We start from the raw sequence: 17,408 nt of genomic DNA on the forward strand, positions 1-17,408 counted from the left end.
ATTTTAATTTTTCGAAGTTCCCTAGTAGTCTTGAACAATATATTTGTATATTTTTGAAGGCTTGTGTGAAAATATTGAGTATATAATTTTCTACTGATTTTCCTACTTCAAATAGCAATATCAACATTTTCTCGTATTGCTTCATTGTCTTATGAATGACTAATATATAATATTAAACACAGTGGTCATAAAATGAATTTAACTATGCTCACTTTGTAATTTAAGAAGCTTTAAACAGTCTGTTGTGAGTTATGAAACTCTAAGCATATGGAAGGAACACTGAAAATACTTAGCATCCAGGTGTGGTGGAAGATACCTATAATCCAAGCACTTAGAAGGCATAGGCAGAAGGATCAACAAAGAACATAATCATTCTGGAAAGTTCCATCACATCTCATCAGAAGAAATTCCCACCATAACCACTAGAAGTAATAATATTCTTGTTTTCCCCATAAATCGCCTTTACCTATTTTGAATATAGTGTTTCAGTCCAGCCAGATATGCAGCAAGACTCTATTTCAAAATTAAAAAAAAACTCAACAAGGAATCATGTAGAAAGCAAAACTATACTGATAGCATAAGCAAGTGATAACATAAATATCCTTCCAAACAACTATGCCAGGGTGGGTATTAATTGGCATATGGCTAAGCAAGAATCCTTGTTTGTCTAAGGATTGCGTTTCTCCACTTGTGTTTATACTTCAGTAAACCCTTTTAGGTTGAAACCTCCAGAGATGTCCACATAAACAGTGATGCACTACAGAGAAACAGCAGGATATAAAGGCAAGCGTGTGGGTTTGGAATCAAACAGGCTTGGACTGCTGTGCCCTGAGATGTTATGTTCTGCAAAAATACTTGTTCTCATAACAGCTGTATTTATGATAGAAGAGAGCTGAGGCCAGCGTAGGTGTCCATAAAAGGGAACGAATAAATTGGTGTGTTCACTCATGTTACCGAGAATGAATTGATAGTATACTGGCAAACACGGGTGAATCTCGAATTAGTGAAAGATGCTTTACACGAGAGTCCACACTCCTCCCTTGTGTAAGTATTCAGAAAAAGTGGAGGTGATTTACTTGCCAAACAATGAGAGCAAACAAAGCACCTGAGGTTGGGGTGGTAATTTGCTCAGAAGAGACCTGGGGAACTTTCCAGGATCCTGGTCATGTTCTGTGATGTAACCAGGGATCGGGCTGTGTGTGCTTTCCTGAGTGTGGATAATGGCATTCTTGGGCTTTGTGCTCAACACTGCATGTAAAACTTGGCTGAAAGAAGAAGAAACCTAAAGAGTGTAGCCCTCTAGTGAATTATACTGCATGGAAGGCATTTACAATTACTTTAACTGTAACAACAATGAATATATTTCAATAGATAGAGGGATTGGTAGGTAGACAGGTCAGTGGGCAAACAGTAAAATCCTGTTATAGAATGTAGGATTTCCTGTATGAGTCAAAATTTTCATAATCAGACATTGGAAATATCTTTTGATCTTGAGCATGTTTGATGCTGTTTTGAGTTCTATTTCTGCATAATGAAGGCAATAATATTTCACAAAGTCAAGCATCTACTGTGCCATGTTGTCATTTTGTAAGTCACAGTGTCTGAAGATGTGGCAGCACTGCCTACGAACAATGATCTGAAGTGGAATGTGGCAAAATGATTGGTGATCTGAGCAATGGAGTGCCTGTCTTCTGGCCGCTGGTTATATACTCTCTGAATGGAGGAAGAACTTTTAATGCTGGCATGAATGGTTCAGAGTCCGCTGGGGGCATCCTGCAGTGGTGTTTTCCCCAAAGAGAAAGGTGAGAGCAGGAACAAAGTGCCATAAGCAATCGTGATATGGGTTTCGATGTTTCGAAAGCTTAAGTCATTTGGCCCCCTAACAGTTCTAATTGAGATCACTCATTTATGTGACAGATATTTGTTGAGCATGTACAGCATGGCAGGTTTCCTCCCAGGAGCTAGAAATATGGAGATAGAGGAATGTACAGCTTCCTGCCCTCTTGAAGTTCACATTCTAGTAATGATAAGCTTATTGGATTCACAGGGATCAGTCTGGTAGCTGCAGGAGCAGAAGTATGGGGTAACTTTTCTCAGCACCCATCATGACATGACAGTCATGGCCGGCACAACCATAACAAAAGACTGGCTAACCCAAGTAACCATGGCACATTCATCTAGCTAAACTTGTATGTGATGTAGGCACCTCCAGCAATGAAGCTCTCAAGACCTATGGAAAACTGTTCTCATTCTTGGGTTCAATGAAGAATGGACAGGAGAGCCATGTAGAAATGTGAATGGACCATAGGGTGTAGTCTAATGGTGACAGCTAAAATGAAAACTCAGCAAGACCTGTGTGTTCACATTCTTGGCCTTTCTGCATAGCATTCCTTCTGAGAATGGAGTGAGACCTCACTTCAAGGGAGAATGGAAAAGGTTCTATTGCCTGCTTTGAAGAAGGCCTCTAGCGTCTATGACTAACCAGAAGCTTGGGTAACCAGAATCCTGATCTCTATCAATTGCTTTGGGGGAAATGGAGAAGTGAAAAGGCAGAAGGGCGGAGCAAGGTCAAAGAAACTGCTTCTGAGGGTTGAAAATACACAGCACACCCTGGCGCCGCACTTCGGAGGCAACTTTGATGCAAGAGAACAAAGTGAGCACAGGCCAGAGCTTGAGACAGCCAGTGGCCTTTGTCAGGCCAACAGCAGCGAGACAAGAAACAGAGTCAGATGCCAGGAGGCGATGTGGTCAGTCATGTTGTTTCCTTATTCTTCTTGGCTTCTGGTTTATGCCTATGGAGTCTCTGAATAGTACAGTTACAAAGAGCAGGGCAAGGATTATTGAGCCACTCACAATCATAATAAGGCATCCCAGAACTGGGTTTGTCTTGTGCCTACTCAACTGCCACAGAAAACAACACAAGACTTCCTGCTAACATAGGTCCAGTGGTGATGGTGGTGATGGTGGGTGGTTATGCCATAAAACAAAGCATTTCTACAAGTCATCCAAGGCAAGGATATTTGTCCCATCCCACACTAATTAAGTTCATAATAGCTTCTGGGCAAAGGAATATGATGAAATGATAAATATGTGTGCTCACAGATAAATCCCGCCACCCCTGTAACACACCTGGGAACAAATAAAAGTGGTTTCTTCAGCCGTTTTGTATTCTGAACTCTTTGGTGTTGCTACATTAGCTGGGGTGGGCTTTGAGCTTTGCTCTCTTAGCGAGGCATGAGCTGTGTATTCAGGGCTTGGCTTGCTCTTCCCGGCACGACCAGCATGTATACAGCAGGTGTAACGACCAGCATGTATACAGCAGGTGTATAATCAACACTCGTTGAATTGTTACAGATCTGTTTCCACTTGCTCCTGTCTTTCCTAAGGAATAATACAGAAATGACTCGTGATCGGGGGTGATGAGAATATACGATGCTAAGGAAAAACTTGGTTGTGACCCAGAGTGTGGGAAATAAGCAAAACCAGGTCACTGCCTAGACAAGTACAGACCTGCTTCCCTTGCGGAGGAACAGCTAAGAGGAAAAAAATCTGTGTGTCACGGCATCTGTTAAGGTCAAGAAGACATATGAGGCTGGGATGCAAGAGAATTACAGTGTGAGGCTTCCTAAGGCCAGCTCCACTCCTAATAGCCTTGAGAGAGGAGAGAACACTGGGTATGTTGTTGGTTGCTGTTCTGAGGCTCCGAACCCAGGACCTTGTGCATGTAGCCGAATACTCTACTACTGAGCCACAACCCTGCTCTGAAGAGTTTAGGCAAGTTAATCGCTTCCATTTTTCTCTAACAAGCTTTATTTGGGAAAAGAATCACTCGGCTTCATGCATGTAGCGTAATGTCTGTCTTACAAGCGCTTCATACAGTTTGGTTTTCACTCCAGATGATTTCTAAGACGAGGCCGCGGGTTTTCAATGGCTATGATTTGCTACTACAGAGCCGAAGGTAAAAATATCCTGTCTGTTTGACTGTTTATGTAAGTACAGATTCACAAACCAGGAAAACACCCCTCCCACTGGTGCCCTGATCTGTTTCATGTTACAACAGCTCAAGTTGTCTCTGAATACCGAGCAAGCGAGTATCCTCCTGCTAGCCAAGCCAAGGAGCAACCTGACAGAGGAGCCACTGTTTGCTCCGCTCTTCAGGTCAATTGTGCAGTTTTTAAATGGACGGCTTTGCTATAAACTCGGGCTAGAAAGTGTCTAAAGAACTGATGCGTTTGGAGTTGGGAGCAGGCCTTCATTCGCCCCACAGGCCTAGAGCGAAAGCTATGCAAGGCATTTACCTAGACCCAAATCCCGTTGAAACAAACACGTTTTATGTTTTGTTTAAACTGGTGAGTGTCGTGGCTTTTAGGGTAACGGGCTTGCTTAAAAAGAAGAAAAGAAAAGAAAAATGGATACACTTTTCCTTCTGCTATGTCTTTACATAAAGTCTTCCTCTGCGAGGTTAACCGATCCCATCTGTGGGTATTTGTTCCCCACTCTCGGCTTGCAGACTTGCATTTAAAATCTTCACGCTTCTGTTTCCAAGCTGCTTTTCACATTGCAGGGGTGGGGGGGTGGGGGGGGGGTACACACAAGAGCTAGCCCCCAGCCGGTGGCCAAACAAACGCTGCTGCCTCCAGAGTCCCAAGTCTTAACCTCTTGCTTCCAACACGCATCTAAAGGCAAAACAATCCTGGAGACACGGCCCTCCCCCTGCTCGTGATAGGCTGCTGGGAATAGCAACAGCCTCTGTCACCGAAAAGGGCAAAGCCTTCGGAAATAGAAACAAAGTTGGTTACAAATCACACTGGCTTTGCCCCGAAGGTTCCCCCCCGCCCCGCGCGCCCCCGCCAACCCCCCGCCCCCCGGCCCCGAACCCCTCCCACTCTGCTTTAGCATGCCGCCCATGGGGACGGTGACCACTGCTGTCAGAGCGGTGGGTCGGGGTGGTCTGGTGGCCAGGGGGACGCTCTAACTTCTACCGTGACCATGGTACCTGTTGAAAACACAGAGGGCCCCAATCTGCTGAACCAGAAGGGGAGAGAGGCGGAGACCGATGGCCGCTGTGGAACCGGCGGCGGCCGGCATCCTGCCTGCGCGGGAGGTAAAGTGAGACCGTGGGGCCGGCTCGGGTGACCGCCAGCGGGGCGAGCCCGTCCTCCCCCCCCCCCCCAACCCCGGGAGCCCCTCGGGACGGTGCGTGTGTGGGAGGGCAGCGGGTGCGCGCGCGGGACGCGGGAGCGCGCTGGGTGCGTGGTGGAGAAAGGAACCCAGGGTCTGGTGCGACGTGGAAGTGACCCAGAGCTGTACATGTGTGGACTGGAAGTCTCCCTGGGACCCTAATGTGTTAAGACCTGAGTTCCATTCCCGCTCCTGGCTGCGGTGGGCTCCACCAGTTTGCTTTACATAATGCAGTGGCAGACATACGTTCTTCTTTCTTGGGAAAGGCGGATCAGAGCCTCATTTGGGAGCGCACACTTTTTTTCATTTACTGTCGCAAACGGACGGTGTGGAGCAAGTGGACGTTGTGAGCATCGCTTTTTTAAAAAAAAAACCAACCGTTTAAGTAGACCATACCATTATTGGTTATGTGAACAACCCAACTTTCTTTTTAACTTGTGTTATTCTTTGCCCCAGATGCCTCCTTTTCTTGTCCCTGCTTTTCTGGAGACTTGCCTTGCAAAATGAGATTCATTGAATACTTTTTCCTCCCCGAAGAGAATGTCAGTAGTCTTCATTGCATTATCTGTGCTAGCCTAGATGTTTATCTTTGCTCCCACATTTACAATGGTCAAACACGTATCCCAGCTTTTTTATTTCTTGGTGCCTCTTTTTATTCATCTACTTGTGTTATAAGATACCAAATACAAATGACCCTCTCCTTCCTACGATTAATACCTTCATTGGCTCCACATGCTTCAACCATACATTCCATTCCCATGCTGCCTAGTAGAATGTCACAAACAGTCACCAATGCTCAGTGACACAGAAGTCACTCAATGCCTTTCATCTGGGAATGGGTCTACCCAAGGATGTTGAAGCTGTTGGGTGTGCCTGATTTGGGCACGGAATCCACAAAGCCTCCTGTGGAAGTGACGTGGTCCCACCTCAGGAACAGAGACCTGTCTTCTGCCTTGCTCAGGGGCTTAGCCTGCTTTTTTTTTTTTTTCTTTTTCTTTTTCTTTTTCTTTTTGCCCCGTGTCTAGTCAAGAATGGATCTCTGGGGCCATCTTTGAATGTAGCCTTTCTCTTTCCCCAAGGCCTTGTCCGCTGACTGGAAATTCTGTTAAGAGCAGGCAAGGGGAATCAGGTTGGCGGTTAGAGAGGTCTTATCTCCAAATTCCTGAGAGATGAGCTTCAAGAGACAGCAGAGCTCTGAGGGGGTGCTGACGAGCGAAGGGTCAATTAAATGGAGTCCTTGTGTCTCAGTGTCACAAAGAAGAGGAAATGTAACTGCCCAGCCTGGCTTCTGCAACAACCCTTAGAAATGGACTCATTTTTATCACCCACCTGTAATGTCAGTAGGAGACAGGAGGATTTAGGTCAACCTGGATGACATAGCGAGCCCCTGTGTTCCAACACACAACACACACACACACACACACACACACACACACACACACACACACAACTTTAAGGTGGCTTTCACAGAAGGTTCACATTCACAATTATCTCCTTGGGAGGTGGTGTATAGATACATATCTTGAACATATATGCAGAATTTAATGTAAAGTGCCACGGCTTATAACATTGTAAAGAAATAATGAATACCTCAAATAATCTATCAAACTTAATTCCAAATGAATCTTCATTATGTAGAAGAAAAAACCCTTAAGTTTTCCCTAGCATCTCAGATGGATACAGCTTCGGGTTTTGTTAGATATAGTTTACATTTAGATGAATCCAAATCTTTTAGATTTCCCTAAATTGTCATAAGTATCTCTTGACACCTCAGAGCAATCTTACACATATATGTATGAATGTATTATAGAGCCATGATGTATGGTATTAAAAAATCATCTAATGTTTCCTTCTCTAATATTAGGATTATATTTTAGGTCATTTTAATCAAGAGGTTGATGTTTATTGAAACATTTGTCAAGCACTCTTTTTGGCATCTTTATATTTCAAACTCATAATAATTTCTTTTATCCAGGAAATTCAGAATATTTCAAATATGCTTGGCGGCTATAAGCATATTTCTGTATTTAAAGTTTTTCTATATTCCTGGGTGGAAAAAAAACAGCAAGAGAAAAGGAGACTGGGTTATATAACCCAAGTTAAGGTGCTTAAACCATGTGAGACACTGAAAAAGCAAATAACAACAAACACAAAAAGACAGACCACAAACTCTCAGCTCCCCGACCTGTACACCAATGTTCCTGCACACATGGAAAGTATTTTGGAAGGTCAACTCTTTAATTAAAAAGGGTGCTTTGGGGGCTGGAGAGATGGCTCAGAGGTTAAGAGCACAGGCTGCTCTTCCTAGAGGTCCTGAGTTCAATTCCCAGCAACCACATGGTGGCTCACAACCATCTGTAATGAGATCTGGCTCCCTCTTCTGTCATGCAGGCAGAACACTACATACGTAATAAATTAAAAGGGTGCCTTGTCTTGATGAATGGAAGCTAATGAACTTCATTGTTTTTTCCAAGAAACTATGACTCAAAGTGAATACATTGTCAGTAAAATTTTACAGCGTTCATGGACACATTCTAATTGACCTCCTGAAGGAGGGTCAAGTTCAATTTCAAATCTGGATGCCTACACCTGATGACAGATATAGGTGAAGGGAGACTATGCAGCCAGGGCATCTTCACAGGGTGGAAGGGGGAAGTTTCCAGAGGCTGGTATGGAACTAACTTCAGAGATTTCCTGGCTAGGAGCTATGATGTCTGCTCCTTCAACCTCAACTCCCATGCTTTCCTTATTTTGACATACAAATTCCTGGCCAGAGAGAGTTCTCGAAGTCTCCTTTGCCTCACCATCACTAGTTTTCATCTCTCTTCTGCCTAAAATGGTCAGAAACCAAGAGCAGTATCTGTCGTATGAGTTCAGGTTCTTAGCACTGAAGTAAATACTCTGGAACTGACAAACTCAGGACCGGACTCACCGACCCTCTGGAGGGTCTGCTGTTCATCCCTCTGAAGATATCAAAGCCTGAGACTTCAAAACACTTCCACCCTGAGAAGCTGTTTTTAAAGATTTTAAAGCTGTGAGTGCTGAGATAATGTGTGCAGGTAAATAAGACTCTCCCGAGTGTCCCCTCAGGCTTAGCCTAATCTGGAACGTCTGAATGCAGCTGGTCTGGCTTTCTTGGGCTGCCCACCTGGGAGTCTTCATGGAAGAAACTTGTGGGGGAACCAACTCATTTTCAGGGAGTAGAAAGTCAGGCCAGCCAGCTGGGCTTGATGGTAGAGATCTGATTGTGAGAAGATGGATTTGGAACAATAGGTCTGTTATCTTGCGAAAATATAATGAGTGCCCATGGGTATATGTGCACACACACACACACACACACACACACACACACACACACACACACACACACAGACATACTACATAAATAAATGTAATAATTTTTTTAAAAATGACAAAATTACTGAACCTTCACACCAGGTATTTAGCAAATGGGTGACTAAAGCAAATTGTGGGCATACATAAGGAAATGACAGGATTTGGGGACATTGATTTGTAAAGAACTAGAGACCTTTAGTATGAGGATCAGACCAGTTTGAAAGGTAAACACCTCCCTTTGGGTCCAGCCAGCGCCTGTTTGACACTGGACATTTTTTAACCTCACTTGGAAATCAAGCCAGAATTCTAACTTGGGACTTCAGTTAGATGTCAGGCTTGAGAAAATGGTTCCTGGGGGGCTTCCTAGGAAGGGGATGTTGGGATTTGGTCTACCACAAAGGCACACGTAGAAAGAGAAATGCTCTTGTCCCTTTCTAAGAACAAGCTGTCACCCAGGGAGAATGCAGAGACGTTGTCCCTTTGCCACAGATCCTGAGCCAAGTACAGCCACAGGAGCAGCCACAGGAGCAGCAAAGGCAGGCACTCAGGCTGTGGCGGGGAGTTGGCAGACATGGCCAGAGCTAGAGTGAGAACAACCAGCCAAGCCACCTGCGCAGGCCGAGACTTTGCTGACATCCACCTGCGTGCTGGAACTGGTTTTGATAACCAGGGTCCCCTCTGATAGGCCAGTACCCCGTCCCAGGTGTTAAATATTTTCAACGTTGCCCTGCCCTTTGCCAGATTTGCCACAGTGGCTGAAGCAGCAGATTCTGGGGACGTGCTTGGTGGTAACAGACAGGACTCTCAGGTGAGTTTGGGAGAACATTCCTTATGAATGTTCCAGAGGACACTTTCTCAGTGTTCGCGCCCTTTCCCTAGCTGATGGATGTAGCTCTCAAAATATCATGGAGCAGCCTGAGCCAATACTGTGATTTGCATAATTACAAACAAATCCACTGCTCTTGAAATGCAGCTTTAGATTTGTGAGATTTTTAGTTTTCTTTCAAAAGTAGCCTGGGAAAGATGGCTCATTGGGAGCATTGGCTCAGTAAGAGGAACCCAAGCACTACTTAGCCTCCTCGTTAAAACTTCTGAGAGCCCCACACAGCCCTCCATCTGTGAGCAATGAGCTTCCACAGCCGAGCTGAAGCGGCTATTTACCCAGAGTGTATGAGCAAGAGCTGGTTTTATAAGATTCTGATGGTGAGCAGTCAGAGCTCACTGTCAATTTTTCCTTGTGAACAGTCTTTGCCAGGGGAGTGCATTACCAAATACTTAAAAAGCACCAAGGGTTTTTTTTTTTTTTTTTTGGAGGGGAGGGTGAGAAAGGGGAGGGCTGCATAGCTTCTTCAATCTTCCCCAAGGACTCTGCAAAATACCAAATGAGGACAATTTCTCATCTTGTAGTCCCTCAAAAAATATCCAATTTCAGTTCCAGTCACAGACACCGAATGCTCTCAAAATACTTCTCAGCTGCAATGGAATCAGACGACCAGCCTCGTAAATCATAAACTTCTGTGCGCTCTTTCTCTGTCATTCTGGTTTGGTTTTGTTCACTGGCATCGTTGCCCTTTCTACATTTTAGCACGTTCATATGTATGCTCAATGGCTATGTCTCAATGACATACTAATTATTTATGTACTTTGTACAAAAGCATTAAGACTTAAATAGCGCCGGGCCATGGTGGCGCACGCCTTTAATCCCAGCACTCAGGAGGCAGAGGCAGGCGGATCTCTGTGAGTTCGAGGCCAGCCTGGGCTACCGAGTGAGTTCCAGGAAAGGCGCAAAGCTACACAGAGAAACCCTGTCTCGAAAAACCAAAAAAAAAAAAAAAAAAAAAAAAAAGACTTAAATAGCTTATCACGTAATTCTAATGCCAGCAGGTTCCATTATATTTGAACAGTGACTCATTTTATAGAATTCTATCAAAGTGTCAGGGAGAAAAGTGCAGTTCTTTTATTGAACTTATAGGAATTTCTTTCCCTTGATAAACAAATGCAATTTAACTTCACACTCCACTGTGGAAGATGTTTTCTCTTGAGAAGTGTGTGAGTCAGCTCTTGACACTGCCCCAGGCCATAGGCCATGTCCACATAACTTCATATACAATGTTTCCGCACTTTTGTGGTCCTTGGAGTTGGGAGCTGTGAGGCGAGCTGATTTGGAAGCGTGCTTGAAATAGCATCTTAAGCTTCAGATGTGTAAGATTTTTTAAGAATAGAGGGGGGAAATGTTGTAATTAGGATCAATTTGCACAGCAAGAGAGCATTCCCACGCTAATAAAATATTTCATTTCCAATGGGAACTAAACTGTAGAAACCCACAAGACAAAAATCATAGAAAAAAATGGTTTTTTTGTGATGCAACTCCATTATCCAGGCATGTGGGTTTTAAAAACAAGGGAATTCACAAATTTATGAAAAGGTATGGTTATTATGCTGGACATAAGGCATCATTTTATTTCCTGTGATATCATGTAAGAAACTGTTTCAAGCTTTACTTTTTTTTTTTTTTTGATAGTTTAGTAAGCATGCTTTATTTGAATGAGACCCATGTGATGTCCATACTTGGTGATTGGTGCCAACTGTCTCTTGTGTGGTTGTCTCTCTGTCTCTCGCTGTCTTGCGCCTCGATCTCTCTTGCTCTTGTGAGTTGTTGAATACATGTAATGGTTTACTCCGGTAGTTTTCTATAGTGTAATTTTGGCTGTCTGCAGGTTCGTGAGTGAGTGCAGCATGTTTATGTCCTTCCTGTGTTTACTACTCATTACTGGCCGAATCTCCAGGCTCCAGCAGGTGTAGGCTCCTTACCGTAGCACAGAGCACATCACAAGAGCTGATTTGGTTGGTAGGCATGGTTGCTGTTACCAGGCTCAGAGGTCCATAAATCCACTCTGTTTCCCATCTGAGGCCTGAAAGAGTTCTTTGTCCTTTGATAGGTGTAAAGTAGGTTTTGATAGGTATAGAGTAGCCTTTGTAGGTTTTTTTTTAAGCAGTTCCTGTCAAATACCCACATGATTCCATTTTACATCAATTCAGATTAAAAAGACTTCTGTGAAATGAGTATCATGGGCCAAGTACTTCAATGACAATGTCTCTTCTAATTCGATTTTTAATTATTTTTATTTTTATTTTATTGGTGTTTTGCCTGTATGTATGTCTGTGTGAAGGTGTTGGATACTGGAGTTAGACAGTTGTGAGCTGCTATGTGGATGCAGGGAATTGAACCTAGGTTCTCTGGAAGAGCAGTCAGTGCTCTTAACCGCTGAGCCGTCTCTCCAAGCCCCACAAGATCCCTTCTAATCTCATAATGACCACTGGAGTAAGTTGAACCCCACTTCACACACCAAAACTGGGCAAAGAACAGCTGACGCTCCCCACACACGGCCATCCAACATCCACTCTCCCAGCATGACCAACTGAGTCATAGGATTTCATCCTGTGACCGAGGTCACAGAGGAAGAGAGAGTCTTGCTGATCTTGTCAACGTCTAGCCACTGACTAGTCGGGCTCGCTGATTCCAGCCTGTACCTCCACTTCTGAGCCCCAGGGACCTGGGAGGGAGAGGCAAAGTGCCCTGCTGCCCATGTCACAGGGAGAGCAGGTGGCAGCGCAGGGACTTCAACCACAGAATCCCGAATCTTGATCAATCATACAACCAGCACTCTATCAGCTTCCTGAACTGCCCAATCTGGAACTGGGGGTTAAGCTCATCCAAGACTTGACAGCATTCTATTTTAGAGAATTCCCTTAGTTTCATGTTCATATTTTTTTTCTTTATGAATTTTTAAGTTCTTGGGCTGGGGAAAATGAGGACCTGGGCTAAATTCCCAGCATTCATGTAAAGATGCCAGGTACTGTGGCATGTACTTATAATCCCAGCCCTGGGGAGGTGGAGGGTCTCTGGGGTTTGCTAGCCAGCCAGTCTAGTCTAAATGTGAGGTCCAGGCTAAGGAGACCTGATCACAAAGGACATTCCTGAGGATGACAGCTGGGGTTGTCTTCTGGCCTCTACATGCACCCCCTGGGACGCTCCCCCCTTCACAAGCCTGCACACACGCAGAGGCATAAAAGATATCATAAATTCATAAATAACACATGTTGTTTTACCCATTAGAGCTCTGAGCCGACTGACAGTGCTTGCAGAGTTCCGTATAATTCGTAACAGGTAGGAATTATGCCTCTCTATATTATAGCATGACTATCAGAGATGCTGCATATATAGCACAAGGATCATCACCAGTGGTATCCTGGGAAACTCGGTGCTCACTGGAGTCACCAAGGCAGGTGGTACTGACCATCAAGATGAGCTTTCTCTATCCTCTGTGCACAAGTCAGGCCTACACATGGTCTATGTGTGATTGGTCAAAGCACAGGATGAATAAAGAAGGGCTTGTTAGAGTCAACAAAAGAGGATTTGCATTCAGAAATGTACTGAGCGTGTACTGTGTGAGAGACACGCTCTATGATGCTTCAAGGTATGAAAGGATCTAGCACAGTACCCCTGCTGATAGATTTTTACCAACTCATCTGAAAGATAAAAATCTAAGTGACTAAAGACAGGTGCTGCCTAACATCATGCTGATCAACTAGGGACTGTATGACAGTGGACCTGGAAGGTTATAGCATACCTTCCAGGATGTCTTTTGATGTTATACAGATGTTCTTGTGATATATTTGTCTACAGTACTTGGTTCTGTGATGTGACGTGTGTGTGTGTGTGTGTGTGTGTGTGTGTGTGTGTGTGTGTGTGTGTATAAACTTTTTTCTACTTTTTTTTCAAAAAAAATTTTTTAAGGAGGGACTATGTATTTCTTTTTTTGTTAGATGCTGTATAGTTGTCATATGGATCTAAAAGTTACTCTATTAATTATTTTAAAACTGCCCAGGTCCAAGGCCCTGGTCTAGAGCTCCAAATCAGAAGCAATAAAGAATGGGGGTCATGTCCCCCAAACAAGTAGAGAACAATGACAGAGACTCTTGATGTCAAGACACACGTGCATGCGCGTGCGTGCACACACACGTATACATTTTAAAGAAGTGTAACTGCAAACTGAGGCCAGTAGTTTGTAGAGCCTTCTAACTGGAGAGAATAAGTCAGCTAGAAAACTGGATCATAGAGGATGGCGCACTCAGGGAGTGGCAAGGATTTCCGTTGGATGGGAGCAGCAGGTCTGGAGCAGGGAAAGAAGGTGGCAGAGGAATCTGGAGCTGCAGTCAGGGACTGCAGGGGAACTTGGTGTATAGCAAGAAAGGCACAACTCCTGAGGGAGACAGCCTACATCAGTTTAGAAAAGCCCACCGGAGTGACTTCAAATTCTCCAGCTCTCCCAGGTCATCGTGCTTTCAATAGCAAAGCCAAGCTAGGCTCAACCCCCCATGGTTACCTCCTCCAGGGTCCAGCGCTCAGGCACACTGTCGCTGCGGGACTTGTGACTTTTCAGATCCCTCCTGCCCCAACTTGCTGTTTTCCCTGGATTGGTGCCCTTCCTTTACAGCTGCAGAACTTTGGTCTGATCCTCACTATAGCTTATAAGAACACTGTAGCCTTTCCCTTCCCGGTTCTCAAATCCCAGCCACATAGGCTCTTCAGAAACTGACTGATGAGCTCAGCAGACTATTATGTAGGCACATTCTTAAAACTCTCTTGCCACAGCCACCACAGGGAATTTATTGCAAACTTGGTTTTTCAAAATCTTCAGGTCCCTCACCAAATTGTACCCTTGGCTTTTCTTCCCATAAGTCCCTGCGAACCGACGACATGTTCTAGCCTTTTCTACCACTGCTCCTATGTCTTGTACTTTTAGCCCTTCTTTATTGATGCCTCCCTGTTTCTCTGTCCAGATTTTCCCTTCTCATATGAAGTATCTGGGTCCTTTCTCTCTTTGTCTCCCTGGCCCATCTGTCCGTTGGCAGAATTCCCCATGAGCAGCTAGCTCTCTCAAGGCCTATGTGACCACCCAGGCCTAAATTTTAAGAAAGATCTCCCTCTCTCTAAAATTACTCCCATTATAGGATTTACACTATCATTTATGTTCTTCCCATGTTTAAGGATTTACAAAGCACAAAAGGAGCCAGGTGTGGTGCACTTTCACGGTCCCAGCAACACATGGGAGGTAAAGGCAGGGAGATCAGGAATTTAATATCAGGTTATCCTTGTGGGGCTACCTGAGACCCCCACCTCTCAAAAAACAAAAACGAATAAGACAACAACAAAGCCCACAAGAGGGCGATTTTTCAACCATTTTTAAATAGAAAACCAACTTCAAATCCTCATATGATTGATTTCTTTGTGGTTTTATTTTTAGTAATTGGAAAATGCAGTGACGGAAGGTCACTCCTATGTATGTGAGTCAAACAAATTGCAACCTATGTCCACACATTTGAAATTTTGTAAAACAAAAGGTATGTTACTATTTTTTTTTTTAAAAAAAAAAAAAAACCTGTTAACTAGTCCCTCATGGGGATTCTTTGTAAGACAGTATGGACTTTCAAATGCCCACATCTTACCACAGTTCCCACATGCTGAGAAGTTTCATCTAGAAACATCAGGGGTGGCTAGGCAGGACGGCTGTGGGGATGTTGCTATTAAATTCCTCTTAACCATCTATTGAAAACCCGTGTAGACACGGAAACACAGGCAAGTGGCTGGAGCATTGGAAACCAGACCTAGCTGTCAGTTGAGTAAGGTGCCACACTGAGTAACATGAAGACACGACACTGTCTGAGAGCAGGGGTGACACTAATGTGAGACCAGAGAGTGACAGGTTAGAGTCCTCGAGGTCCCACTGCATGTCTCCATGGTCCACAGGAACTGACTTCTCCAAGCTTCTGCTCCACGGCCCAGCTCTTCCCCCGGCCCAGCTCCTCTTCCCACGGCTCTTCTGCGTACACTGCTCTCCTGTCATTAATTCTCTCTGCACTTTTCCATCGCTGTGATTTTCAGAACTTCCTCAAGTCTGACTGGGGCTGGAGAGAACATCTGTGCTTTAAGATAGGCAGGGAGGGGGAGAGAGGAGGAGGGAGGGAGGGGGAGGCAGAGGAAGGCAGAAGGAAGGCAAAGGAAGGGAGGGAGAGGCAGAGGGGGGGAGGCAGAGGGGGGGAGGCAGAGGGAGGCAGGGGGAGGCAGGGGGAGGCAGGGGAAAGCCGAGGAAATCACTGGAGACACCAAACCCAACAGAGGCATCTTTATTGACAACATTTGGAATTGAAATAAATTCCTTGATGTGTTAAGCCCCAGGTTTTCAGGTCTCAGCATTCTTATAGTAAAGGCAGCATTACTGGCTCGTGAATTAAAAAATAATAATAAAAAAAAACCTCAGGAAATCTGGTAATTGGCCAGTACATTCTAAATACAATAGAGAAGAATGAGGTTTGGTTTTTTTTTCCCCTCACTTTTACCAGAAACAAATTTTAGAAATCTAGTTTTGTTCTTCAAATAATTTTTAAAAATAATTTTTTAAATTTTTATTTTATGTGCATTGGTGTTTTGCCTGCATGTATGTCTCTGTGAGGGTGTCAGATCCCCTGGAACTGGAGTTACAGACAGTTGTGAGCTGCCATATGGGTGCTGGAAATTGAACCCAGGTCCCCTGGAAGAGCAGTCAGTGCTCTTAACTGCTGAGCCATCTCTCCAGCCCCTTTCAAAGTAATTTTTATAACAATGAATTATTAAAAAATTAATGGACAACCTTTACTAGGTGGCTGTTTAACTATTACTAAATATCTGAGGCAGGGTAGCTTGGTTTATTTAGGTTATGTTTTTAGAGGCTGGAAGTCCAAGGCTGAGGACCTCCCTTAGTCTGGCCAGTTGTGAGGATCCAAAGGTTATAATGTTGGGAGCACATGTGATATGGAAAAAAAAAATCTTATAACAAACTGGAAAGCCAAAAAGAAACACAGGGTCAGGATCAGGCATGTTTAAGAACTTGATCACACCAAAGCTCACCCAAGAGTTGTGTGTGGTGGTACATGGCCTGTAAGCCCAGCATTTGATACATGGAAGCAAGAGGATCCAGGAGTTCAAGGTTATCCTTAGTTACAAACTAAGTTTGAAGCCAGCCTGGGCTATGTGAGACCCTATCTTTAAAAAAATGAAGAAAGGAGCCGGGCAGTGGTGGCGCACACCTTTAATCCCAGCACTCGGGAGGCAGAGCCAGGTGGATCTCTGTGAGTTCAAGGCCAGCCTGGTCTACAGAGCGAGATCCAGGACAGACACCAAAACAACACAGAGAAACCCTATCTTGAAAAACAAAAACAAAACAAAACAAAAATGAAGAAAAGAAGAAAAAGAGAGAGAAAAAAACCCAAACCAAAACAAAAAAACCCACCCATTCTACAATATCAGTATTCCCTCACATTGGCAAGGTTCCTTGTGACCTAAGGACCTTCCACTGGAATAACCACCTCCTGCATTACTGTGCTGGCGTCAAGTCTCCAACATGCAGACATTTAAGGGACTATCAACATGTAAACCATTGCAACACCTGATGAGAATGAGTGGGCAGAGGTGAAGACAGAGCTGGTGAGACCTGAGGTGAGAATTGGCCATCACGAGGCATGTAGAGAGAGGAAAGAATAAAGCCACACGGAAGACTGATTTTCTGAACCCATGATGTGGTAGAAGAAAACTATTAAAGGAGATAGATAAAAGGGTCACAAAGATATGGAAGAGAATAAGAGCGTGTATAATTAATATATAAGTAACATGGCAGGAATATAATAGAAGAACTCTTTTCTGAGCAAAAGGGCTCACCAAGTACGTGGAAATTTTCAAAAAAGCAAACATCTAGGCTTATCCTGATGAAGCTGTAGAAGGAAGGAAAGGAGGGCGGGGAGAAGAAAGAAAGAAAGTCACACTTCCAGCCATAGTGGACGGAATAGTCAATACC

General features: G+C 44.2%; 1 protein-coding gene and 1 long non-coding RNA gene across 2 annotated transcripts in view; one reads left to right on the forward strand and one right to left on the reverse strand.

Moving 5' to 3' along the window:
- Positions 1 to 4,309: 4,309 nt before the first annotated feature.
- LOC128118499 (uncharacterized) lies at positions 4,310 to 5,109 on the reverse strand. Its single transcript, XR_008221242.1, has 2 exons — positions 4,997 to 5,109; positions 4,310 to 4,771 (listed from the first exon to the last, which is right to left on the reverse strand). It is a non-coding gene; the product is annotated as an uncharacterized LOC128118499 (long non-coding RNA).
- Slc2a12 (solute carrier family 2 member 12) overlaps positions 4,864 to 17,408 on the forward strand; it is a 58,307-nt gene continuing 45,762 nt past the window's right edge. Inside the window, exon 1 of the mRNA XM_052751169.1 lies at positions 4,864 to 5,104. Within this exon, the coding sequence (XP_052607129.1) occupies positions 4,990 to 5,104 (115 nt within the window). The 5' untranslated portion in view covers positions 4,864 to 4,989. The remainder of the gene's footprint in view (positions 5,105 to 17,408) is intronic.

This window comes from Peromyscus californicus, unplaced genomic scaffold (assembly GCF_007827085.1).
Source record: "Peromyscus californicus insignis strain IS unplaced genomic scaffold, ASM782708v3 Scaffold_22__1_contigs__length_63687245, whole genome shotgun sequence".
In the NCBI taxonomy this organism is placed as follows: domain Eukaryota; kingdom Metazoa; phylum Chordata; class Mammalia; order Rodentia; family Cricetidae; genus Peromyscus; species Peromyscus californicus.